Source organism: Xyrauchen texanus, chromosome 2 (genome assembly GCF_025860055.1).
Source record: "Xyrauchen texanus isolate HMW12.3.18 chromosome 2, RBS_HiC_50CHRs, whole genome shotgun sequence".
NCBI classification, from domain to species: Eukaryota; Metazoa; Chordata; class Actinopteri; order Cypriniformes; family Catostomidae; genus Xyrauchen; species Xyrauchen texanus.
Genome location: NC_068277.1, coordinates 39,749,755 through 39,776,991, shown reverse-complemented (window position 1 = coordinate 39,776,991; position 27,237 = coordinate 39,749,755). Strand labels below are relative to the sequence as shown.

At 37.9% G+C, this 27,237-nt stretch overlaps 3 protein-coding genes across 5 annotated transcripts in view; 1 reads left to right on the top strand and 2 right to left on the bottom strand.

Annotated features, from left to right (window-relative positions):
• The window catches only part of LOC127657146 (RNA-binding protein 33-like), a 67,046-nt gene extending 56,837 nt beyond the window's left edge, over positions 1 to 10,209 (top strand). For all 3 annotated transcript variants that reach the window (XM_052145820.1, XM_052145829.1, XM_052145812.1), the window contains exons 17-19: positions 4,217 to 4,384; positions 6,720 to 6,808; positions 8,021 to 10,209. In XM_052145820.1, coding sequence (XP_052001780.1) covers positions 4,217 to 4,384; positions 6,720 to 6,808; positions 8,021 to 8,069 — 306 coding nt within the window. In that variant the 3' untranslated portion in view covers positions 8,070 to 10,209. The remainder of the gene's footprint in view (positions 1 to 4,216; positions 4,385 to 6,719; positions 6,809 to 8,020) is intronic.
• Positions 10,210 to 13,187: 2,978 nt separating this feature from the next.
• LOC127655283 (putative uncharacterized protein DDB_G0271982) lies at positions 13,188 to 17,823 on the bottom strand (the record flags this gene model as incomplete). Its single annotated transcript, XM_052143006.1, has 2 exons — positions 13,188 to 13,564; positions 17,650 to 17,823. Coding segments are annotated over 2 exons (366 nt in total), but the record flags the coding sequence as incomplete, so codon positions are not given.
• Positions 17,821 to 24,913, bottom strand: LOC127657165 (sonic hedgehog protein). The gene is made up of 3 exons (XM_052145841.1): positions 24,259 to 24,913; positions 20,111 to 20,372; positions 17,821 to 18,547 (listed from the first exon to the last, which is right to left on the bottom strand). The coding sequence occupies exons 1-3, from the start codon at positions 24,556 to 24,558 to the stop codon at positions 17,853 to 17,855; spliced, it is 1,257 nt and encodes a 418-aa protein (XP_052001801.1). The 5' UTR covers positions 24,559 to 24,913; the 3' UTR covers positions 17,821 to 17,852.
• Positions 24,914 to 27,237: the final 2,324 nt, after the last annotated feature.

The window sequence follows — 27,237 nt, the reverse complement described above, 5'->3', positions numbered from 1 at the left end:
TATTTCCTTTCAGCAACACAATATGTCAGCACATTTATTATTAAGGGCTATTCCTTTCTCACAGATGAAAGACTACAATTTATTTTACGTAGTACTTTTTTTATTTAATGCAGACCATTTTCGTTTGACACGTGATTGTAATGATGGCATTAACTGTGTGTGCTTGAGTGCTTTGCTTACAAGGCCAAAGAGCTCTGCTTCAGTCTCAACAGACCACAACATTTTCATTCATCAGGTTTTGTCACATGGCCTCTAGCAAACTCCAGGCCTGACTTAATGATGGCCTTTTTCAGAAGTATCTTCCCTCTAGCTGCTTAACAGGTTTAATGAGTAAAGTGCTGAAGTGATTGGTGGACAGTCTCTTCCATTTCAGACAAAAAGCAGTGCTGTAGCTTGCCTCTTGGCCACAAATACACGTTTTATTTCATAGACTGCACAAATATAAATTTACGCTGTTGTACGTATTGAACAAATGGTTTTAATTGTTAATAAAAGTTAACAAGTTCAAGGTTTATAAAGTGTGTGGACTTGATGATGATGATAATAATTGATAATATTTAAAAATTAGGGAACTTCTTGATTGGCAGTAGACTAAACACCTTTGCTATTGTGTTTTCTGACACAACTTGGAATTCATTGGTCCCAGATTGTAATTTATTATTCAATCACAGAGGCAGCAAAACATTTCACATGCTTATTATCTCTCTGACTGCTTCAAATATAATTTTTTTGTATTTACATAATGGTGAATACATTTATTAGAAAGTTTAACATTTGTTGATCTTATCTGCTGATACATTTTTTTGCTGTATTTTATTAGTGCACTTGTTTACTTTTGGTGGCCTCCCAGAATACCAAAGCAGATGTGAACTTTAGAAGGGTAAAGTTGTCACTTGCTTAAAAAGGTGCATGGGATAACGTGGCAAATATTTTTGCATTCCTATTTGCTCCAACACCAATGTGGCAAGGAGGAGGGTGGTGCCGGGCCATGATGACGCACGCCTGGCCCCTAATCAGGCTAATCAAGCCGACAAGAGGGATAAAGGCCACCAGAGGCAGCAATTTGGCAGAGAGAGAGAGCTACAGGCAGCTACCCTGTATGTATTTGTGGTGTCTTTTGCTTCAAGTTAATCATTAAATTATTATTTATATTATCAAGGCGGTTCTCGCCGCCTCCTTTCCCTTTTACCTCGTTACATTGATGCCAAAATCCTGGGAAGGATGCGCCGTAGTAGAGTCCTCGCCACTACCATCCATTCCAAAGGAGTAGCCGCGGCCACCCACCGGGTGACTTAGGAGCCTGGTCGCCTGAAAGGGGCTCCCTACCAGTCCCTACCAATTCACTGCCAAGGGCGGAGGAGACGCCTACCGGGGGTCCCCGGCCTGAAGCAAAGGAGGGAGGATTGTGGCGAGGAGGTTGTGGCGTGATGATGCACGCCCGGCCCCTAATCAGGCTAATCAAGCCAACAGGAGGGATAAAGAATGTTGGAGGTGGCAGTTCAGCAGAGGGACAGCTACAGGCAGCTGCCTTGTATGCGTTTCCGGTGTATGTCTTGCTTTAAGTTAATCATTCAATTATTCTATATATTGTCAAGCCAGTTCTCGCCACCTCCTTTCCCTTTTACCCCGTTACAATCAAATAAAAAGTAGAACAATAAAAAGAACTGCTGAATACAATTTCACAACTTTCCAAAAGAGGAAAAATTGAGAGAGATGGACTAAAGCCTGTTCTCTCCGCAAACAACATTGTCGCTTAGTGTTATGGTGGAAATTCACCTGTGAAGTTAATCAGGACACTCAAGTGGTAAAGCTTAAGCAAAGAAAATCTTTATTCCTATTCACGAGCCCAGGTAGCCTCTCCTACTACCAAAGTTTACCTCAGAGAGCTACGAGTGTTATTCCCAAAATTCAGAGTACTTATTTAACACAATCAAACATATTCATTTATCAGAAAACAGAATCCACTAAATGATTGGCTAAATATAAAAATGAATTACCATAGAACCTCCTATCCACACTAGTAATAATATGTTTTTCACTCTTCGGCTGTGTCCTCTGATAAGACACAGTTCTCTGCCTCCCTTTTCTCTTTGACCTTGGCAGAGATGGCCACACAAAGAAACTTTTTATCTTAGGATTTGAACATGTTTAGTTTGTTTACAGAAAGCAATTTGCAGGTAATAAGAAATGATAGCAAAGAAACTGCATAATGTAAATTAATTTTCCACTCTGTGATTTTTTCACTGGTGGGCGCTCCTACTGTCTCTTTAATGTTATAGGTGGACTGTACATCTGACCAAAGTAGATTTGTAAACTGATTACAGATTAAAACGAAGATATTATTCTAATTTGACAATGAATCATTTGAAAAATTAAAAATTTACATTTGACAGGGTAGAGTGTTTTATATAACCTGCAGGAGTGCTCAAAGCATCATATGAACAAGATGAATGGTCTATCAGTGTATGAATCAGACTCACTTGGAATGCTGACACTGTTTTCCACGCATCATTTTTATTGGGCTATATCCATGTATGTGTTTATAGGCAAATTATATAGAAAAGTGAAAACGCTCACATAAACGTTTAACTTCTCCGTCTTGCCTAAATTCTCTGAATATCTCGCACACTCACTGCCTGGAGACGGATGACGTGAGCTCCACTGTCTTAACTATCATTGGTAGTCGCAACTGAATTTCACTTCTCATTTGCATAAAGTTGTCTTTCAACTTTCTTGTCGCTCCCCACAATGATCTCTGTTGCTAATGGTCACTGCAGCTTGTGTCCCTGGAAGTCGCTCTGCTCTCAATGAAAATGAATGGGATCATGTTGCTTTATCGTTTGATGTCGCCAGCAGTGGGAACAGGGCTTACGGACGTCAGAAGAGAGAAAGATGCTACATATACTGTCACTCCCTCAGCAGCTGTATTTAAAACCCTATTGCAGCAGTGGTGACTAGTTTGCTATTTTCTTCTTTAATGTCAGGGTCATAAAACACAATATATAAAAAACATTAATTTAAACATTCAAAATAAATCAAATTTAGTATGTAAAAAGGGAAAACAACAGTAAATGTCTACCATTTGTAAATCTGCTAGACTGTGAAGTGATGAATCCCCAGTGCCTTGTTTAATGTACGGCACTTAATACATTCAAGATAATGTGACATACCAGATCTCCTAATTGTGCTAATTATTTTCTAATTTAGTTCTCACAGTATCTAGATTGAGTTCCAGATTGTGTGAAATCATCAACAATGAAATTGAACCAAGTAATCCACATATGAGTCCTGCTTCTTTATAAATTCTTTTTTGAGGTCTGCACAGGCGTTCAGTTGAAGCTCAGACTTGACCTAAGACTGTGTGACCTGACCCAAACTGTATCATCAGATTTTAAACCTGAATCTAAAACTGCTCACTCTGTAATTTCCTCTTCAGACAAGTAAAATCATCGCATATATATTTTTTTTTCAGCATCGTAGGCAACACTCGTAACATAGTAATAGTGAACAAATAGTTCTAACAAGGCATGGCAGCCTCATCACACCAGAACAAAAGGACAATAACTCTAGTGTACCGGTTATGAAGTGCTAAAACTTTGCTGAGTAAAGATCAATAAAGTAATAGTGTAACAATCCTCTTTGCAGCTTGAATTTAGTATTCAGTTGTGTTGCACAACCATTTAAACTTATAACACCTCTATCAGTAAGAGTTGTGAAAGAAGAATGAAGTCTTAAGTTAAAATATCATATCAAGCCCTGCACGAGCCGTCCATCATCATTTTTCCAAAACAAAGCTTTCCCCACTTGTTTTGGAATAGTAATAAGTTATGCCATACCAATTTTTGGTTCAGATTAAGTCATTGAGTCATTCTAAACCTAAAGATTTCCTGTTAATGCATCTCTGAGTCAGGGTGTGCGTGAAATAAGTTGTTAAAGCTAAAACTAAATATCACTTTTTTTTATCATCATAAACCCAAGTCAAACCCAAAGTTATACTTTTAAAAATGTACCCCAACCTGGCCTGAAACCTGACTGTTTGTCAGGTCCCATTGGGCTCAGGTCCAGTAGCAGAGCTCAAAACCTTTTGTAACCCATTCTGGTGTTATAAATAGCAGCCAAAATTATAGTTGGTAAATATCATGAAGGTTGTTGTAAAGTGTAAGCTAATTGTTCTTTCCATTTTTATTTCAATATTGCCCTTACTTAATGTCCACAGGTGGTAGTTCGGGGTCGTGGACGAGGGCGTGGAGGGGGGCGTGCAGTGATGCAACAGAACCCAAGAGCTCAGAATGGTCAGCACACCAGCGTCTGCATTGAAGGTTTGTCCACCACCACCACCGACAAACAGCTCATGAGCCTGCTCAACTCAATTGGACCTGTTGAGGTAATGCCACCTTACCCTTCTGTTTGGCAACTAAAAAAACATGTATTTATAATTTGTGTTAATCTAGCCTCCATGTTAATTTTAACTTTTTTCTGTTATTGTCTTTTGATGAAAATGTTTTCAATTCTGTCAATATTTCATCATATCATAATCATACATTTTAGTCAATAGCCTGAAATAGCATATAAGTCTAGAAAAAAAAAGTATGTGCAAAACACATTTAGGCTTACCAAAACCTAACAGACCAAATTTTCTATTTATAAACTACATAAAATGATTTAAACATGTATCAAACACATTAAAGATTAATATGTAAGATGAGAAAACTGTCCTGAAAACCAGAGTTCCTGAGAACATTTTAGAAGTTACTCTGTTGTGAATTCCTCATGTTTACATAGTTTAGAATAGGGTTGGGCCCCCATGTTTGAGTCCACAAATATTTTTTATTTTTCCTCATTTAATTGTTTATTTCTATTACAAATTATATTATCTGCATAACAGTTTGAGTTAATTGTGTAAAACACGATGATTATGATAAAATCATGATTCTGCTTAAGTGCTTTAATAAAAGTAAACCTGTCTTTTTGTACAGAATGAGTTAACACAGTTAATGTCAGAAATTTGCTTATTTGATAACTGATCACGAAATATTGTGGAATCTTAAATATTTCTTATATAATGCTATATATTTTTCAAAATCACACAGAGGGGTAATTACTAGCACGTAAGCAACAGCGAGAGGAGCAGTCTATTCTATTTATGTGAAGTTTTGTGCTCCTGCATTCCAATTTACATCTTGATGTAACCCTTCCTCCTGATCACGTGGTGTTTTCATCAGCTGAATAGGAGACTAAATGCTATTAAAGTGTGATTTTTCGGTGAATCGCAACTCCAAAATACTAAAACTTTATTTCCAGGTTTAATTTATATTTTGAATAGACACAGATGTGGGTTTATGTTTTCTCTTTTAATCGTTTAATGTAATTTTGAGTGTGACTGTGGTTAAAGGAGGGTGTACCTGTATGTGAAATCTCAAGGATTAATTGTGGTGCTCTCCTTATTACATCACATGTAGTTCTGAAAGCAAAAAGAAACAAATGAAACTCAGAATGCAGGCTGTCATCAGAGCAGCTTGACTGCAGCAAAGCTGGTGCGTTTTTACATGAATGATTAACCGAAAGTGAAGCGCTGCCAGCTTGTGATGGCTTGCATGTGCTGCACGAGTCTGTTGGGTATACTGCAATCTCATCACATATTAACTTTTTGTTTATATTTATTTATTCGAGATTTTTCTTTCTTAAAATAAATAAATGGTAACACTTAGCAATGTAAAAATGATAGATAGCCCCTTACTCTACATTCAGTTAATTACTGACTTATTCATGTGTAACTAGTGCATTATCGTGGCCCCTTAAAGTGTTACCCGATAAATAAAACCGTGTTAGTGCACTGTTAATGTCTTGCCAAAATTCTCATATTTTCATCAACAGGATGTTCCAATTAAAATCGGTTATCATAAATATGTGTCTTCATTTTCATGGACAAAAAAATATAAAAAAATAAACATTTTCGATTAACACTATTACCTAAAACCTTATTTTATTAGATTATTGTTGACCCATTTAAAAGTGCACTCGGTAATGTTTTTAAAAAGTTTAACTCCTAAATACATGAATGGCTACTTTGCAATATATGAAATCACGACCACTCACATTAAAATGAAGACTGCTGTTTTATTCTACATGGAGAGGGTCCACACATGGGGGCTGCCATGTTAGAATCACATTGAGGTTAATGTGCAAAATGCAAAACACATTTTCTGAATACAACTCACTTAATCTCAGTAACTGTCCTGTTATTTGACACTTTCACTCACTGATTAAAGTAATCATGGCTGACTGTGAACTACGTTTCTACAATAACATCTGAATCTGAAAACTATAGATTTTAAATGATGCTGCATCCAAGCAGCTAGGTGTCAATGTAAGTCCAAGATGACACAAAGACAAATGTTAAGCACCTTTAAGCATATCTTGTACTACTACTGGTTTTATCAACTAAAAGCTCAGGTAACCACCACCATAATATATTTAAAACAAAAATGTGAAATTGATTATAGTACCATTTGTAAACGGGGCGTTGAGTATTGTGGTGTGTTAAAATATTACAATTGCACCACCTAGCGAATGCATTGTGTGCTGCTCTTCTCATATTACTGACTTGCTTATGCAGTTTAGGTATTTTCACTCTTACACTGTTATAAAACAGAAGTCATCCCTTAATAAAAATGTACACTGAATTTAGACAATTTAACACTAATAAACTTTATTTTTAGATGTTTACGATGTTTCCCGAGCAGCAGAAGGCCATTGCCAAGTTTGTGAGCCCGCAGCATGCTGAGAGTTTTCAGCACAGCTTTCACAGGTAAGCTTTTAGCATTCAGTGTGCTTGTATGTGCCCAGATGCGTGAATATGAATAAAGTCACATCCAATTTATGAGTATTTTACATTTGGGGCCTTTTTGCGGCTTTCCCATAATTTTAAGGAGCGTAACTCTTGAGCGACAGCAAAAGACTAAAGGTTACATGAATGTTGTTCTGATGAAGTGGTGTCTTTTCCTTTGATGTTAATGGCTGAAGCAGATCAGAGTAATTGTGCCTGATGGATTGTTAATGAAGGGTAAATTAAATGTGCTAACAAGCAGCAACGGCAAGAATTAAAACTCCGTTCAAACAGCAGGAGCCAGTGTAACACTGAACAAGATCTCTACTGTGACCCCAAGCTAATAAGTTCTGATGGAGTTACATGCTTGAGATTAGTTTGCCTTTAAGGGGGCTTTCACACTAGCACTTTTGGTGCGCACCCCAGTTCGAATGATGTCAGAGTTCGGTTCGTTTGGATGATGTGAACGCTGTCTTCCGAACTCGGGTGCGCACCCGGGAACCGTACTCGGGTCCGCTTAAAAAGGTGGTCTGGGGTACGGTTCATGTGAACTCCAGTACGGTTCGCTGCTGATATGAACGCAATCGAACCAAACCGCGGAAGTGAACCGCTATTGATGACGTATAATGTGGTCGTCAGTCTCACACGCGTCGCTTTCAAAATGAGCGGAAAGGGTTTACTTTCGTGCGTGCGCGTGTGTATACACTTACCTTGACGAAAAGCGGGATTGACGCACACGCACTGCAAGCAGAGAGATGATTTCTGCTTGCCTTCGCAAAAATTGTCTTCGGCGGACAGCCCGCTGTCTTTTGAACGATTTCAGTATTTTTGCGGCAGACAGGCGCAAGTGTGTTTCTGTATCTTGATGTTGAAAACAAAACCAAAGGTTAAAAAAAAGAAGAACAAATGTGAACCGAGAAAGTCTATTCATTGAATTTTGACGCCTTTTCATTTCGCGGTTATCAAGCAACACGATTACGCACCAGCTGCAGCTTGATGACGCAAGCGTACCGCGGTTCGGATACAAATATATAATGTGAACACAGTCCATCGGGGGGAGGGGGGAGCAGTCGAACTCGGGTTCGGAACAGGCAATCGAACCAAGTGTGAAAGCCCCCTAAGTGTGACTTAAATTAGTTAAATCCCATTGCCTTACAGTGTCTCATCCAATCACATTTTCCCTTGATTACATAGGCATATGATAGATTTGTCTCACATCGACGTTTCCATCATTGATGGCTGAGGAACAAGTCAGTTCAATTTAAGAGAAGAAAAGACAAGTGAGCAAGAAGCTTTTCTGAATGATGGATGGTCAAGCAGGAGGCCGAAGCTGTGATGAAAGTGCTGTCAACAAACTCAAGCCACTTGCATGACAAAACCAGATACAAAGAGCCTAAACACTAGTAGTGTCCTGCTGAACATGGCAGCAGCAGGACTGATTTTGAGAATGACTTTAGCATGACGTCTCGCTCTTGTTTATGTATCTACATTGTATTGGGGAAATTAGTACATAGATGGGGGGAAAGCTCTTGCCGGTCTGAACCAACAAGTGAAAAGAGACACAAGGTATGAAGCCAAGACTTTTTACATGACAGTTGATAGTAGTTGCTCCCATCCTGTTGCTTGCAAGACAAAGAATAACAATTTTAAATAGCTTATTATAGTCAAGCGATTTAGGAATGCTTGCTTGCTTTGGATTTTCCTAAGTCACTAACAAACTGGCATCGTTGAATGAAAAGGTTTAGGACTCTGCAGTTGTTTTGAACCACCTGTAGAGGGCAGCATTTGAATGCAAATTTTTGCTCTTTGGATTCGGGCACTGAGCACTGAGCCTGTTGTTTGACTTCAGGGTCACCAGGGTTGGTGAAGGTTTTGGAAGCCTCTGTGAGATTGGAAGACTCATGTTTGTGCATTTGTTTCATGACTGTTAATGTTAAGTTTATTCATTTTCCATTTCACCACTATATTTCTATTTCAGCTTTGCTTCAGGTTGGTTTTTGTTCTGCAGAGCTGGAGTGGTGTTGCATGGCTTGTGAGTCTTTTTGGCCTAGTGACATGATCTTTTCAGTGTTCAAAATTATTTGACAATAAATAGCTTTTATACTTAGATTTTAAGTTTAGGTGCTAGAGTGGCATATTTGGATTGTTTTAATTGTTGACAATGGCTTCTAAGGAAGTATAAAAGGCTGGGGTCAGTCATAAAGCATTTCATGCCCCCTCCTCCCTTTTAAAGTTTTTTTTTTTTCTGTCCTCATAGTTTGGCACATATTGTGCATGAAAGAGGATGGTAGAATCATGGCCTATATAATGATTTCGTAGAATTTTATTGTTACGCTGTGTTTGCGTAAACAATCTGGATGGTCTAGAGCACTAGATGCTTTTGTGAATTCTTCTTGTAACTATTCTGTTACAAAAGCGACTTTTGGTTATTTGGGCTATTTATAATGAGTGTATGGTTAGAACTTTGTTTCTAATCAGGTGGTTAGTTGTAGTTTTGATCTTTGTCAAATGGGGTAATTAATACCTGTTACTAAACAAATTGTGAATAGGTAAAGTAAATACCCATCATCAACTGTCAGGTGACCTTTAAGAACCCTTAATCTTAACATTTGTTATTTGTAAGACTTTTGTCAAATTTGTAAGATGGAATTTTTTTTTTTTTTTAAATTCAATTTGCAGAAATCTTGCTGATATATTGTCAGTCTCCAGTTAACATATAGCATTATAATAATAAGCACTCACTCAGGATTTCCTCACTTGAATTTTTATTATTATTATTATTATTATTGATAGTCCATCTGTAGTGTAAGCAATCTGCTTCATCTATTCTAACTATACCGCTTAACCTAAACATTCACACAGTATGACCCCAAAACTGGCCTACATTATTGTGTTCATATTTGTGATCAAATGTAAGTGGTCAGGTTGAATTTATTAAGTTAACACTTAAGTTACTCATGTACCAAAACAAAATCTTGTTTCTGTATATTATCTAGAATATCTTAAGTCTCGAATATATTTGAGCAACCTCAATGAGAACAAGATAGAATAAGGGTTCTGTTAGTACATGCTACAGTTTCACAGGATTTTGGAGCAACTATTATCAGTGGTCAATTTCTTGTATATAATGAGGAAAAAAATGTTTGTATGAAGCTGTCTGTTGTTTTCTCATCTTGAAATCTTTTCATGTTTTGAAAATGGTTTGAAAAAACCTGCTGGTATGTGACAGGTGAATATCTTTTCTCAGTTTGTTTTTATATAAAAATGTAGAAGAAGAAAAAAACTATTCCTTGGTCATTTTACAACAGTTTTGTTATTGGAAAACTTAGAGCTTATTATTTGAGGACATTTTAAAGATGAAAAATAAAAGATGGTCATGTATATACCATGTAAACACGGGTATGTGAAGCCAACTAACTTTATCACCCTTAACTGTTGTCTGATGTTGATTTGTGTTTAAAGATTCCCTCTTGCATTTTAAAGTGCTTTTTATTATCCGAACATAACATTCTTATCTAATTTTCCATCCTCCTAAGTGTTTCTTAATAATATAAAAAATGGATTTTACTGGGGAAATGATAATGTTCTTAGAAAGGTGCAACATTTGATCTCAAGTCAGGTGTAGTCTAATGTTTTGGTGCTTATGATCAGACAAAATAGCCCAAGGTTTTGGCCACACGGAGTCTATTAATTTCATTTTCGTAAAGCTGCTACCTTTAACCTCCCGCTTGTTTTAAGAAGTGCTTTTAATTTGCTAACATACCCTCTTCTATTATATTATAGTTGTCGGGAATGGTTAATCCCAAAGCCCTTTTTGTTTCTTTTTAAAAAAAATTGAGTTTTCAAGGAGTCATAGAAAATATACATAATGGGTAAAATTGTGAATAATGTTAAAGAAGCAAAATGTATAGATCTTTTTAACTTTTGATTTAGTTAATTTTGTTAGTTTTTCTAGTTCTGCTGCCAATTTAAATGATGCATAAGGCACAGTTGATGTGTTTGCTCAGTTGCAAACAAAGTGTATCCAGTTTATTGGATTGTTTAAAAAGAATATAATATATATAAAGAGAGTGAATCCAGTGGATTTAAAGAGTTTCAGCTAGGCTGAATGTTTCTTAAGACCTTTTCGAAGTCTTCTAAGACATGACACGTATTAGTAGTTTGTCTTATAAGAGAGAAAAAATTATTCACGTTGAACATTTACTAGTAACTTCATTGTAAGTATAGCATTTTACATTTGGGAAACTGTCTTTTTCCAAGCTAATTACTCAAGTGATGTAATTTTAGATTTTAAGAGGTTCTCGTTTCTTAAATTGGTTTTGAGAAAAACTATTGCTAAGAGATTTTAGACACTCTGTATAGTCCAAAAGAATGGAAAAGGGTATCATGTTTCACAGAAAAGTATAGGCTACATGTTTACTTTTTTGTTGATTTTGTTTGTTTTTGTTTTAAGTCTGTCCAATTAATTGTCTGGCACACTCCAGATTATTTATTTCATGTGGATCCTGCTGCAGTTTTTGAGCAATTGGACAGTATATGTAAAAGACCAGTATAGCCTGTTGTTTGAACATTTGGGCTTACATTTATATATAATGATAAGACCAGAGATGCAGAGATTCTGGTGCCCATTTTGCCTAACCATTTTGCCTGTTTTTTTGTTTGTTTTTTTTAGCATCAAACACGAGATTCGCATTTGGCAGCAGTATGTTCGTTTTAATTTGAAAATAAACCATTCTTCTTTCTTTTCCAGGACAGAGCTTCCAAAAGCACAGGAAGGAGGGTTTTTCATAAAAGAAACTGTCTTTTTTATTCCAAGATGTAGTTTGCATTGGTCCTTTATTAATGCATTTTTGGATTTATAGTTGCACACAGTCTACAAGTGAAACAGAATAAACCGAAAACCAAGTCTTGTAGTAATTGCTGATATTTGTTGTATTTTGTATTCCATTTGTAGGAGATTATGTATGACAGAAAGGCTATTTGTTGCATTTTAAACATAACATTTTGAACGTTAGTGTTCGTCCTGTGGCTTGATTGAAAAAGATGATCAGCAAAGTTAACCTAGCATATGTACATTATAACATGGTGTGAGTGGGAACGACCTTACGAGACCATGTTTTAAGAATAGACGCTAATTCAAACAAAACTTTCTGTTTCCATGATATTGCATTTGGCGGAATGATGTCATAAAACATCATTAAGTGTTTTAAGTCTTCTGACTGGCAAGTTAATTTTGAATCAGGGCTAGTAGGACAGTGTTGTTGAAGAACTTGTGAATTAATTTTAGCTTGATGGCTAGACTGTCAGTTTTTTTTTTATTTAGTTTAGTGTGTATTTGTGTCCTGTTCATCAGCTTAGTGTAATGATTGACTGTAGTACCGTATTTTTACCTGATACCTTCCCATACCTGCATTCATCACACTGTATTCAAGATGTGTGTTTTCAGGGGCCATTTTAGATCTGGTGTTTAGCTTAATGGCTTTGCAGATAGTGTCAGAGATGGGTTATTAATAAAAATAAAGATCTAATAGTTAAAATAATATAAAATCTGCATAAGTAAACTACATGTTTGATAGAATTCATTCATGAAAATGGATTAAACACACAACCACTGAGGTGTAGGTATCTCACTCAAAAGGAAGATTATACAAACCATTACATATCAAAAGACAGAATTAATATGATTTTGTGATTGGATGCATATCAAAATACAGATATACTGTAAATTATACACTAATACATTGCTGTTATGAAAAACCCTCCTTTTCCTACCATTTCTCCAGATGATGCTAATTTGTAAACATTTTTCAACAGGTGCTCTTCAGTTTAAGTGATACCAGAAGTATTCCTTCTGCCTTCCTTCCTCTCTGCCTTTCTTTTTCTCTGCCTTTCTCTCTCTCTGCCTCTCTGCCTTTCTCTCTCCCTGCCTCTCTGCCTTTCTGCTCTCTCTGCCTTTCTTTCTGCCTCTCTGACTTCCTTTCTGCCTGTCGTTCTCTATGCCTTTCTTTCTGCCTCTCTGCCTTCATTTCTGCCTTCTTTCTTTCTGCCTTTCTTTACATCTTTCTGCCTTTTCTCTGCCTATCTTCCTTTCTGCCTTTCTCTTTCTGCCTTTCTGCCTCTGCCTTTCTTTCTAACTTTCTCTCTGACTTTCTTTCTCTCTGACTTTCTTTTTCTCTGACTTTCTTTTTTCTGCCTTTCCTTTTCTCTGCCTTTCTCTCTCTCTGCCTCTCTGCCTTTCTCTCTCTCTCTGCCTTTCGTTCTCTCTGCCTTTCGTTCTCTCTGCCTTTCGTTCTCTCTGCCTTTCTAACTTTCTCTCTGCCTTTCTGCCTCTCTGCCTTTCTCTCTGCCTTTTTCTCTGACTTTCTGCCTCTGACTTTCTTTCTGCCTTTATTTCTGCCTCTGACTTTCTTTCCTCCTTTCTTTCTGCCTTTTCTCTGCCTCTCTGACTTTCTTTCAGCCTCTCTGACTGACTTTCTGCCTCTCTGACTTTCTTTCCTCCTTTATTTCTGCCTTTTCTCTGCCTTTCTCTCTGTCTTCCTCTTTGACTTACTTTCTGCCTTTCTTTCTGCCTGTCGTTCTCTCTGCCTTTCTTTCTGCCTCTCTGCCTTCATTTCTGCCTTCTTTCTTTCTGCCTTTTCTCTGCCTATCTTCCTTTCTGCCTTTCCATCTTTCTGCCTTTCTTTCTGCTTTTCTGTCTCTCTTTCCGTTTGTCTGTATTTCTTTGTCTTGCTCTCTCTCTCACTTCTTTGCTCTTTTCATCCCAGAATGAGGCTTGATGGGAAGGCAGTTGATGCTCTCAATGTGGTGTTGTGTGAACATAATCCTCTTGTATCAAAGCAGGAGGATCTTGCTTCTGGATTTCCTTTCTGTATTAACACACGTCCGTGGAAGTTTTGCGTCTCTGGGACCACACCCAACTGAGTTCCAAAGTTCAAAACCTTGCACAAAGCCACAAGAATGACCTGTACACTCTTCCAAATGTACACATGTTGTTGGATGAAAAGAGAACATTACTTGGATATGATTGTATGAAGGGGAGTGATTTATGCATTGCACTGTTTTGATCACTGTTTTTGTGATCTTGAGTCTTGTGTTAATGAAATTGTTTTGATGTGTCTGAAATGCTTACTCCAGTCTTGCACCTTGAATTGTGAGGAATAGAAACAGTGTTTGTTTAGTAGCCTTTATTATGCTTGTCAAATGAAAACCAATAACATGCCTTGATTGTACTTGAATAATAAATAATTGTATGAATAAGTACTTATATACCGCTGTCTGGGTTTTGTCTCCTTGACTTGTGTTCTTATCATTGTGGAAATTGACTTATGACTGAAAACTGATGTTTGGTACCATTTGAAAGCATTCTTTGTTTGGGACAGCAAAAATGTTATCCCACAGATCTTGAGAAAGTAATGAAAGCAATGGTCCACACCAAGGTCAAAATCTGTAATTACAATTTTTAATGTGCATACCCTAATTTTCCCAGAAATTGAGTTTTGAATAAGTGATTACCACTTCAGTAAATATTGAATCCAGTCAAGATGAATGACTGGAATTTACCATTATGCAACCTTTATTCCCGTCTCACTTCATAAGAGTTGCAGGCCAGTTTTGTGTGCAAATGCCAGAAAGCGGTTTGTTGAAACAGTTGCTCACTGTGCAGACGCAAGGCCCCTCTAAAGGATTAGTTGGTTTTATTTACCTGTTCCGAGGAATGCTTTCGCCGGTCGCTTTTGTGTCTGTGTAAATGCTCAAGGTCAGGTCTGAGAGTCTGCCTCACCAACAGTTTGCAAAGCAGCAAAAACCGCGGCACAATGAAGTCTTCTCAAGAGATGCTCGTGGAATTTCTATTCGTGTTGCAACAGAGTTCAAAAGCTCAAACGTCCATTCACTCACTAGTTAACACCCTTCAAAGTGTGCATGCACGCACACACATGCACCCATTAATCATAAAAGACAAAAAGGGATATATTTGTATATTTAGGTTTATAGTTGGTAAAGCAAAGAGAGGCTACTAAAGACACCTGCCCAATATTTTATATTTGCCGATCGTTCATGATGGATAGCGAGATTTTAATAATTGCTGCCTCAGTTTTGACTCCTTAAAAATATCAATTCAGGAAGTCAAGCAAGAAAATTCAATTTGGACAATTGTTCTCAAAACAATACCACTAATTTTTATGAGCTTGAGCTCAGACTGACTCTTGGTGATCGTTCCTCTCCGTGTGATACTATTGTTTAGTGTCCGAATAGCAGAGGGTTCAGATATAAAATATCGCATTCAGGCAGGCACTTGTGAAAGTTTACTATTTTTTTATTTTATTTGGTAAAGGTGACACCTGGCGATTAAGCTTTACAAACCAACACAAGTTCACTCGGTTATTGCTGTGGTCAGCATAGTTTAAGAGACTTTTGCTATAATTGTTTATTTATTTCTGAAAACACATCTTGGGGATGTCCGCTGAGCTGGGGTTAATCCCCATTACAGGACTATTATAGGTTTAGAGCAGGTTAAGGTCAATGGACAGCATTTGTTAAATAATATGAATTAGTACATTAAAAATGATTGACATTCGTCCCTCATTTATAATAAAAAAAGGCCAAAAAATGCATTTAGCCTACAGTAAGGCACGTACAGTGGAAATGAATGGGGCCAGTCCATAAACGCTACACTGTTACAAAAGTGTAGCCACAAGATATAAACATTGTGTGAACTAGTTTTTAGTGTGATAGAATTGCTTTATGCCTTTTCTGTAAAGTTACATCCAATATCACAACTTTGTTGCCATGATGATGTGACGCTGATAAAACATTAATCTGATAAAACCCGTAATGCTAACATGTATATCGTTTACTTTTTGTGGCAATGCTTTTGAAATATTGTTTATTTTAACGTTTTAAACCGGCCCATTCACTTCCAGTGTACTTGCTTTACTGTAACCACGATTTTTGTAATAAATGAGGGACGAGTCTAAAACAAATTTTTTGTGGTTATCAACATTATGCAAAAAAAAATTAGAATAATAAATCTGTCGATTGAGCTTTACTTGAATTGAACCGGAAACATTCCGTTCTCCTCCATGCTTGGAAGCAGAAACCACCTTACATCCCAGACTTAAAAGGAAAAAAAAAGATTCCTAAAATTTGAGTGTTCCTTTACTTCCCCCTCGTTGCACCTGATGGTAAAGCCAATACACCGATCCACCTGTTTCAGTCCTGAGATTAAATATAACATTGCCGTTATTGGAAAACAATGCAACTAAATTGCAATTATGACGTGTTTAGAGTCTTTGATTTACGTCACCATTTCCACAGCGTCGAAGTTTCCTTGACGATTAACGAATTAACAACCGCATATATGATCCTGGCATGGGAAATCCAATAGCTACAGCAAGTAGCTGTTTCCTGTAAATGGGGTCGGTGCGTTTTAAGCATATAAACAGTGAGACATTTTCAGATGTTATTTGTGAAAGGCAATCCTCTTCATTTTTAACATGGCATCACAACTTTTCGCAAGCACACTCAGTGCAGATCAAAGACTTTTTACACGTCTACCGATGGCCGTTTTCAATAGTCCGATTTACCGTCATTTCACATCTGCACACGTTTTTTAGAATGCACTTCTTTGTCCCACTCGAGCTTTGTACAATTGCAAATTGAACCGCTCGGTTTACGTGAGAGAGAGAAAACAGGAAACTTACTATGCATCAGATACAATTTTAATTGCAACAGTTAAATCATTTGTATTTAATTTTCTGCACTTTACTGTTAACTAACCTGTTGACTGTCATTTGTCTTGTGGTAAACACGACACGTGAATTGTAGTGCCTGTGGTGGTCCCAATAATATTTTAATAAAAAGCCACTGTGAGCCAGCTATTTAAATAGCACAAATAATACAATAATATTTATAAGCATTATTAATAACCAGATTACAGACCTGGATTTAATGTCAGCATTACCAAACGAATATTCTTGAAACAAAACAAAAAATACCATCGAGGAGTTTGAACATTTTCTTTATCTCATTTTATAATAAACATATAAATAATAAATTCGATACATTTCCTGACACCTTGCCTTAATGAAAGGTAGGCTAAGTGTCATGGCCACTCAATCATATGCTATCCAAACTGTGCATCAGCTGCATTTTATTTCTATAAAACTATTTACCTATTACAAAATACGAAAAGAAAAATACATTTTTAGTACAGTAGGTACTAATTAATTTATTTAACGAAACATTTTTGCTCTGTACTATGGGACTAGTATCGTTACTGAATTGTCAGAATGTGCATTTCGTATTTTCTCATAAACCAAAATGACATCAGGACACAATGAAACCAGACAAGAGTGAACAAAGGACTGGGAATTTGTCTGTCCCACTCTGACAACAAAACCAATGACAAACTAATATACAATTCTAAAACAGAAAACAGCACAAGACTCTGCAACTATTTAAATTAAAATATATTCTCGTATCTTACACTATTTCAAATAACGAAAAGTGATTAGGTCACGATCGGTCAAAATCGAATGTACAATTCTGTGTATAAAAATATAATTTCTGGAGCCCAACGGCGTTTGCTTACCCCTAAAATATAACAGTCAGTTGCACATATACACAGAATGTTACAACCTGTCATGAAAGTTCCTTACAGTATCACTTTTTTCCTGTTTACATGAGATATACAAAAATAAATTCTGCACAATCGGCTAGTCACACTGCATTAGAATCCGTATGTGTGCCACCAGCCTGAGTTCACGCGAGAATAAATTATGCAAAGAAAACTTTGAAGGCTCCGTTTATTCTTTGAAAATGACAAATTTTAAAGTCATTGTAATAAATATCCCAACTCCGCTGGGAAACTTTTCTCTCTCTCTCTCTCTCTCTCTCTCTCTCTCTCTCTCTCTCTCTCTCTCTCTCTCTCTCTCTCTCTCTCTCTCTCTCTCTCTCTCTCGTACTAATATTGTCTTATATCCTACATTAGTGTGATTTCTCCTGCTTTATTTCCATAAGAGGGTTTTCAGCTCGAGTTTACTGACATCCCCAAAGGATGAAGCATGCGCCTGTCCAAAAGCCACGTTCCCGTTTGATAAAGGAGCTTAGAGTACCAGTGAACTCCCTCCTGTTGTAAAGTCGCATTGGACTGATTGAGGAAGTCTTTTCGGAATATGACTGATGACACGTCATAATAGAGCCTGACTGGCGCGAAGACCAAATGCGCGAGACTGTGGTCCTCTATTACCGCGTAACAAGACGCCAGTATTCGGTCGACCACAATGGTTCCATCAGCAGTCACTGGTGCGAAGGAGCCCTGGTGCTCCTCCGTGTATATCCGGTCGACGATGACAGATTTAAGTTGACCGCTATCATCAACAACCATCACCTTTTGTCCATGTTTGACACTGCTGGCAAACGTGGCGGTCATGGTGTGGAGATCATCCGTTGAGTTGTCAAGGACAAACAGGAGGTGAGCTGCGGTCAGGGTGATCTTTTCAACGGGTTCTTTAGTTTCTATGACGTAAAACACACGTCGCGTCGTCGAGTCTCGGTCCGTGAACATGATGAAGTCGCTGTACACGAGGTTTCCCGCGCTGTCCGCCGCCAGCACCTTGTCACCGGGGTTCAGGTCCCTCAGGGCCTTCTGTCCACCGTCTTTCAGCGTGACCAAAGCCGAACCCGGGAAGCAGCCTCCAGATTTGGCAGCAACCGAGTTTTCTGTCAAGATAAATAGCATGCAGTGAACAAAAAAATCATAATGTTATGGCATTTTTACTATACATTGCACTCTGCATTTCTATATCGGGAAATTAACGCTCTAATAAATTATTCTCTAATAGACTTTCAACGAAATGTTTTGAGTCGTTAAAATAAGGTTGAGGGAAATTAGTCAAACAGCTGTAAAAAGTCTGAATAAACAAAAGAAAACGTGGAATTGAGCTGTACATCGAAAGGTTTAAAAAAACCAATGTCTTTGTGTGAGATGAAGGACGAAAGAGCTTGCTGGACTGCTCTAATTAAAAACCAATAAAGCCCCGGACATTGTCATTATAATGCAGCTTGTGTACAGAGCACTCTTGGAAAAGGACATTTCTGCCTTTCCTCGCGCCTCTTTCATATTTGCTCAGGTGCAGAAACGTCTATGTGACAATTCACACTTATACCCTTCTTTCCCGAAGAAAGAGAAAACCCCAAGCAGGCTCAAATAGGCTAGTATTTACACAGCCCAGACACTTCTCCGAGGCTCCAAAGCTGTAGATTTGAATGTAAATGAGAATTGCTTGCGGTATTCAATCAGTGCCCTCCTCTTCGTTCCTTTCATTTTTAAACCATCATGCTCTCCGTTGTCAGGCTTAATGACAATAATTCCGGCCTTGTGGGAACTCTTCACATTCCGATCTCGTGGAAGGGTAAACAGAGCTACAGAATGGACTTTGTAAGTCTAATCCTCTCATAATGTTCTAGCGCATGAAATAGGATGGTTACCACTGAGAAACAGATTTGGGCCCTGTTCAAAGTCTATAATGTATTTGTAAACGTGTTTAGAATTTATAATGAAAGATTTTGCGTAAGGAGGAAAACGTAGGCTAGGCCTTTTCCCGCAAAATCCGATAATAATGCATTTCATTACTCCCCTTCAACCATTGATAAAATAAACACAATTCAGGATTCCAGTAATTAGGCTAAATCGAATTTGCGCATGTGATATCACAAAGCCTTCACAGGCTTCACCGTTGCTTATTTTACAAGCGCGTGTGTAATAACATCCTCAATTTGAACACGTAAATCTTCAGTTATGTGTCTGTGCCTGTCTTCTGTTGCAGTGAGTGATCTTTGATAAGCGCTTCCTTCACAGAAACAGAGTGGGGCGATATAAGCTCAGTTAATAGCCTATTTTGCTTGAAGTATTTTACTGTATTAGTTATAACTCAGTTATAATTATCTGTCCTAGCAATGCTACTTCTTAAGATGTAAACACTTAAAAGCAGGTATACTTTAAGACACTTTTGCTCATCAATAGGTGATTATTCACAATATTTTAAATATAAATGTTTTATTTTAGAATTATATTATTATGCCAGAAGTTAAGATAGGCCTACTTATAATTTAGTAGACTTCCAATATTAAATTTGGAGCACCTCTCTTTGATGTTCACTGCATATGCAATTAACAGTTTGTGTTTTTATACGTGTTACTGTAAAACATGAAATGTGTAGTTTTATGGGCGCTTCTTTTATCAAAAATGGTTTTGGTATTCCAGTCAAGCCACCATGATCTTACCTGCTTTGACAGAGCAATGGATGTGGGCTTTGGATTCATAATAGACCCAGTCAAATCCAGCCTCTACGGCCAACCGAGAGAGCGTCCCATATTTGCTCTTGTCTCGATCAGAGGTGGTGATATCAACAGCTCTTCCCTCGTAGTGGAGTGATTCTTCAAAATGGTGACCATCCTCATCCCAGCCCTCTGTTACACGCAGCTTAACTCCTGGCCACTGGTTCATTACAGATATGGCCAGTGAGTTCAGCTTGTCTTTGCACCTCTTATAGAGAGACAGAGAGAGAAAGGGAGGAGAGGTAATTAACTGATATGATTTATAGTATGTTTTGCATTTTCAACTAAAACAATGACTATGATATCTGGTCAAAGAGTTCTGAGCTTTCCAAGCATTATTTTTTGGCAATAATTATTTAAGTAACCAGGTTGATAATTCCAGACAAATCCACTGCCTAAGTCTATGAGAAACCTGTATTTACACTGACAATTCAACCTTGCGTGCAATATATTCTGTCCAAAGAGCTCAATGAAAAATGGATAAGTTATTGTATTTGCTTCACTGATCTAAAATATATAGATCAAAACAGGGAAAGGTGTGACTGCATCAAGGCCTCATCACATTGAATGCACCCAAAGGAAATAGTAAAAAAAAGAAAATGATAAGCTTAGCTTAGAAGGCAAGAAATACAGATTAGTAATAGTGTTTATTATTAAAACCTTGATGTTAAAACAAAGGACCCAGCTGAGGTGCAGGTATCAGGCTATGTTTGGGTGATGCACCCACTAACCTTTCCCGAGACCTAGTGTTGAGATGCTTGGCCTTCTCCCGGACAACTCTTCCCAACACTTAACCAATATGTCAAATAAAACACCACAAAAGACTCTTTTACTGCTTCCAAGGGGAGAAGCAACTACTCATTATTCTTGCAGCACAGGTTTGCTCAAGGGACGTGATGTGATTGCTTAACCAGGGCTCTTTCAGAGGTTATATAAAATCTATTGAAAATATCCTTGCAAATTGTGACACTAAGCCAAATTAATACCTGTAATAATTCAAACATGTATACACTCCTCGCTTTGACTCTGTCCTCCTCTCTTACTTTCTCTCTCCTTCTCAAAGTGTGTCACACCATCCTTAGCTTATAACATCCACATTCATTTTTGTTCCAGACATTCCCCCACTCTCTCTCACCATTTGACATGACCGTCTCATTTTCATGTCAGTAGTAAAGAATCCTCATCCACTTCATCTATAGGCACTCTGGACTATATATACCTTCATAATATACCTATTAAACCATGATGTATATTCAATTATAATATCTAGTGCTATACTTCAGTCTCAACACTCCATTAAGTGTTTATTATGAAAACTGTATACTACCTGTAATATAAGTTTTTCAATCTGTCAAACCTCTAACAAACCTCTCTCTCAACCTTTCTCTATATCTACAGTCACTGAGCACTTTATTAGGAACACTATGGTCCTAATGAAGTGCCCAGTGTGGTATTCTCCTATTGTAGAACATCCGTCTCAAGGTTCGACGTTTTGTGCATTCTGAGATGCTATTCTGCTCACTATAATTGAGTTATCTGAGTTACTGTAGCCTTACTGTCAGCTTGAACCAGACTGGCCATTCTCTGTTGACCTCTCTCATCAACAAGGCATTTCCATCAGCACAACTACCGCTCACTGGAGGTTTTTTGGCACAATTCTGAGTAAACTAGAGACTGTTGTGCGTGAAAATCCCAGGAGATCAGCAGTTACAGAAATACTCAAATCAGCCCGTCTGGCACCAGCAATCATACCACGAACAAAATCACTGAGATCACATTTTTACCCCATTATGATGGGTGATGTGAACATTAACTGAAGCTCCTGACCCGTATCTGCATGATTTTATACATTACACTGCTGCCACATGATTGGCTGATTAGATAATCACATGAATATGTAGGTGTTCAGGTGTTCCTAATAAAGTGCTCAGTGAGTGTATATCCTCATGTTGCCTTCTACATTAAACATGTTCAAATGAAGATACTGGATCTGTGGAATATCAGAGACGAAATGGCAAATGATAGAAAAGTACTTAATCCTAACACAAATAAAACATATTTCCGTATCTGTATTGCAATCTGCACACTGTAAAAAGTGACAACATGCACTAGTTATCTTAAAGAGCTTTTTCTGCCTGACCCAATCCCTAAAATTTGTCATTTATTTCCTTGTCAATTTAAACCACTTAAATTATGTGTTACCTCATGATGCACATTTTAGATTAACCTTTTTTCTTCAGTTGAGCCTATCACTTGATGCACTCGAATGAAAGAGGAAAATCCAAACAAGGGGGCAAAGCTTTCTGGCACATTCTGAGCAAAACTGCTGGGGACTCAAGAACCGTGAAGCCTAAACTCTTTATTAATTCATTGGGTCGTGTGCCACAAATCAAGCCAAATTCTGTTCAGCCACCATGAAGCGCAGCGGGAACCCCCAGCGCCACCGCTTTGTGCTCCACACAAGGTTTGTTCAACAAGCCGCCTAGTCACAGTCGGCTCCTAATCTCCTCCTAAAATGAACTGATTTAGAGGAAACACTTATCAGCTACCTGTCAGAGCAAACAACCTCTGGGATGCCCTCACGGTTCTGCATAATTTCGCAAGCAGTACAGTGAAGTGTAATTCACTATATGGCTTGTTATACCAACAAACCATCTCAAATCCAAGTTGGATGTGCTTCTCAGAAGCATTTGTTAGCAGGACACCTTGTTAACTTCCATGAAAGCCTGGAGCATCAATGTTTAAAGTTAGTAAAGGGCAGCTTTCCTATTTTAATGGCATCGTATGGTCATAGAACACTTATAATCACATTCAGCTTAAGTAGAGTTTGATATACATCTGAGAAAACCAAACCAGATAAGAGTTTCCTCTTTTCAAGGTCCAAAAAGGTAAACTTTATAAGCTAATGCACCTGCGTGCCGCACAGCGCACATGCTTACAAACACTTCAGCAACCCTTGTCAATGCGATAACCAATCATAGACTTTGAACATAATATTGAACAGGGATACGTTCAAAATAGTCATGTAAAAAATATAATAGCTACTCTGGGTAATCACATTGTAAATGTGTACACTGAAAACAAACCTATTTACTATGCACATTTACTATGTAGCAAATATATTTCCAATATAGGCCTATTTACTAAGTAGAGATGTTATTCTTTCTTTGCATTGGCAAAGGGTCAGAAGTTCACATGATTTCTGCTAATGAGATGTGAGTGGAAAGCCATGTTGGGGACAGACAGCCTATTCCCCAAGCGGTCGGATTTTTTCAGAGGCCAAAATAAGAATTAAAGATAAAATAAATATGTATATCCGACCTGTCTGATTATATAATTTTAATCAGAAAAGACTGATAGGCTACTTTGTGAATATATGAAGTCCTCTGCTGGCCATAATATTAATAGAGACTAATTCAATTAAACTATGACTACCTGGAGTGTACCACATAAAAACTTATTCCAGACCTGAGAAAACTCCTTGAAACAAGAGGGACTGTTGTGTCTGATTCTAATCGGTCACTATAAGTGGAACCGTCCATGCCCACTAATAAGTAGAAACAATCTTCAGAGCATCCTTTTAGAAATGTCAATATTTTCATGCCCTGATAAGCAGCCGCTGCGAGCGGGTGGGCTGCGGTCTGACTAAGCGATCCCATGGACATGTATGCTTAATTTTGTTCTATATTTAGCTGTCATGAGATTGACATATCCACAGTTCCTTAAAACCAGGTGCCGTATCTCTCTAGCAGATTGCAGCGCACGTAAGTCCACGTTTTATATTGCCTAAATAAAGCTAGTCTGCTGCTATGCATCTGAACGCGGATACATTTGCAGATATGAACAGAGTGGCACATAAATATTTCAGGCAACCTTCCACAATGAGGGTGAGCAAGGAGGCAACCCGCCGGTCCTTTCTTGATGGCATTTCTCTCGCACAGCTTCACAGGAGAAAGCAATGCATAACCCACAACGTGCAATTCACAATCCTTTAACGAACTGTATTGCTACTTTTTGAAGCTCTCACATCAAGAGTAAGCAGAAAGATGCGGTCCGGGGAAGTGTGCAATAGTATCTGAAGGCAAAGGAATTACCTGTGTCATGAGCCTGTCCGCGCCCGTGTTCTCCTCATCCTTAAAGATAATGTCGGGATTGTAATTTGGAGTAAGTTCTTTAAATCTCTCCGAATTGCGCGTTATCTTGCCCTCATATCTGCCGCTTGCCCCCAAGGTCTTTTCCGCGACATTAGGTATGAACTGCTTGTAGGCGAGAGGTGTGAGTTTCTTCGGATGTCTTCTTCTGCCGTAGCCTCTGCCAGGACCGCAAGCCAGTCCGGACACCACCAAGGACAGACTGACAAGAGACACCAACGCCACTCTCGTCATAAGCCGCATTCTGGCCCGGTGAATGTCGCACGAATCCTGGGCTGCGGTGTTCTGCGGGGCGTCCGTCCGGTCCGACTACCAGGATTTCTCCTGCTGCGTTCTCACTGCGCGGATCTCCTGCGATGTCCTTGCCGTCTCCTCCTCCGGTTCAGTTCACGCGTGTCCCTCAGAGCGAGCCCCTACCGTGACAAGTGCGGTAATGCGCGTGTGATAACGGAACGCATCGGTGGTTTGCGGCGCGAATGTGGGAAAGGTAATACTGACCTCGAAATCACAAGGTTAGTTGAAGTCACAGCCACTTATGCGAGAAGCCTCTTTACTCCTATGTATTATAGCTGCGATCTGAGGTAGGGAGGGACCTGATTGGCTCGACAGGACGAACCCTTATGATGTTAACCCACAAAACAGACGCGCAAAAATCTTTAAAGAAGGTGGGCTTCAGGGGAGGGACACCGTGAGACGTGAACGCATCAGTTTGCCATGCGACATGCATGTGTGGCTCAGTATAACTGTGATGCAGATGCGTGATGCCATCCATGCATGACCTGCTGATGGACTATTTTGTGAAAAAGCTCAAAACAACTCTCATGAGGTGCATATCAGGGTCAAATAAATGATGCAACTCTGAAAAGTCGTTAAACTTCATTCATCATTCTGTACTGTAATGTGCAGACTGTGCAAATGATACATAATTAAACATCATAAATGAAGCCATTTATACAAGTATATACAGAAAAATAGATGGGCTAAAATTACGGACATTTCTTTTACATTTTCCTTAATAAAGTCAAAGTCATTCACCCCCCCACACTGTGTGTATGTTATATCTCTTTAATCTCATAACTGTCAGCTTTATAACTTGTAACCGTAGGTCACAGAAGCCATATCAAATAGTTGTGTTTATAATAAATGAAAACCTTCCACATTATTTATGATGGTTTGCCACTTTATGAGCATCACGTTTTGCCTACATTAAAACAATATTACGTAAAAGTTCAACCATTTCTGAACAAGCTATGGGCCATATTTTTGTTTCAAACACAGTTTCCGAAAATCAGGAAAGTTCTGATTCAGTTAGGAATAGGATATAATTAATTTTCCTCCATCTCAATCAGCTGCTATTCTATTGGCATAAGAGAGAGAGATTAAATTGGCTATTCTGCCAATCACAACTTATTGGAGATATTGGAATGGGATTTATCTGTGCACACAAATGCTAAGCTGTCTGTTTGGAAGAAAGATCAGCCCGCAAAAACCCTGTCACCCCTCAAAGTCCACTTCAGTGACAGATTAAGCCATGGTAACCACTGTGTTCCCTAGCCCATAGCTGCGGATAAGGTATGTGTCTCATTGTCTTATTTTCTCTTGTTTTCACATGTTTTCCAGACTGCTCTATCAAAGATGGTGGCTGCTTGTCTTGTGAAATACATTAAAGAGAGAAGGCCCCCTGCTAAAGCATTTTGTTCAATTGAAAATGACATGGATGATTTGTTGGCCTGTTTGTTTTAGTTTTTAGGTGTGCATTTTTTTTGTCTGAATTTCAGCAATGCCACAGAGTAATGATGATATATGAGGAGCAAATCAGTTATCTGAGAGAGTAAAGATGCATAACATGGGAGAAGTTTGTCTTTTTTTTTTCTTTCCCAAAGCTACAAGCAAATAGATGCACACCTTCAGGGTCTATATAGACACCCCCCTTTAAATTGAAAATTGATTGTGTAATTGTTACAATTAACCAGACTAGTACTTTAGAAAAAGTCAAACCTTTTGATATAAACAGAATCCACCAAACAAACCCATCTTATGATAGCATTGGACAAAGCCCCACGTCACACACACCATGCATAAAGACGTGGTTTTAACCCTCCTATTGCGTTCAGAATCTGCATAAACCTATTGCATTTGCAGGTCAGTTCTGACCCAGTGGATTTCAAGACTATAAATCATTCATAACCTGAAGGTTTTTTTTCTAAAACTATATTTTAAGTCAATAATAAGTTCTTAACTGTTTATACATGTAAAAAGATTGATCTTTTTGGCATGTTAACTGACAAATATAAAGGTGATTAATTTGCCATTTGTTTTACAAATAATAAAATGTATAAATTATTTTACATTTCAAAATATACTACATTAACTACAGCAAAACCAGTGTAAACATGTATACACATGTTTTTTTTATCAACATCTCTTTTGATCTTAATATAACATAATATACAATTTCTATTAACATCTAATGTGAGAATTACTAGTAATTTGAATGAATTTCCTATTACTCATATCTGCTCAATACAACTTGGTGGTCAAAAGTTGTGAAACTAACATATACTTTGTACCTTTGATTTAGTTTATTTTGTTATGTTTGTTATATCTGTAATGTCTGTTTTGTACAGGAATGTGTGTGTGTCTGTTTCTGACTGTATGTGTATGTGCATGTTTGTAAACAAGACGTGGTCCCAGTGTGAGAAAAAATGTGTGTGAGAGTTTGGGAAAGAGTCTTAATGTAAGAAAAAAATCAATATAATATCCCGAATAAAGGCACAATCGATGCCATGGTCAAAATTGACCCATGAATGCAAAAGATGTAACAATGTTTTTTATTTTATTTTATTCAAAAATATGAAGAAATAAAAAATATGTGTTTTTTTTAAGTCTTGACAAAGTCCCAAAATTTGGTCCCACATTAAA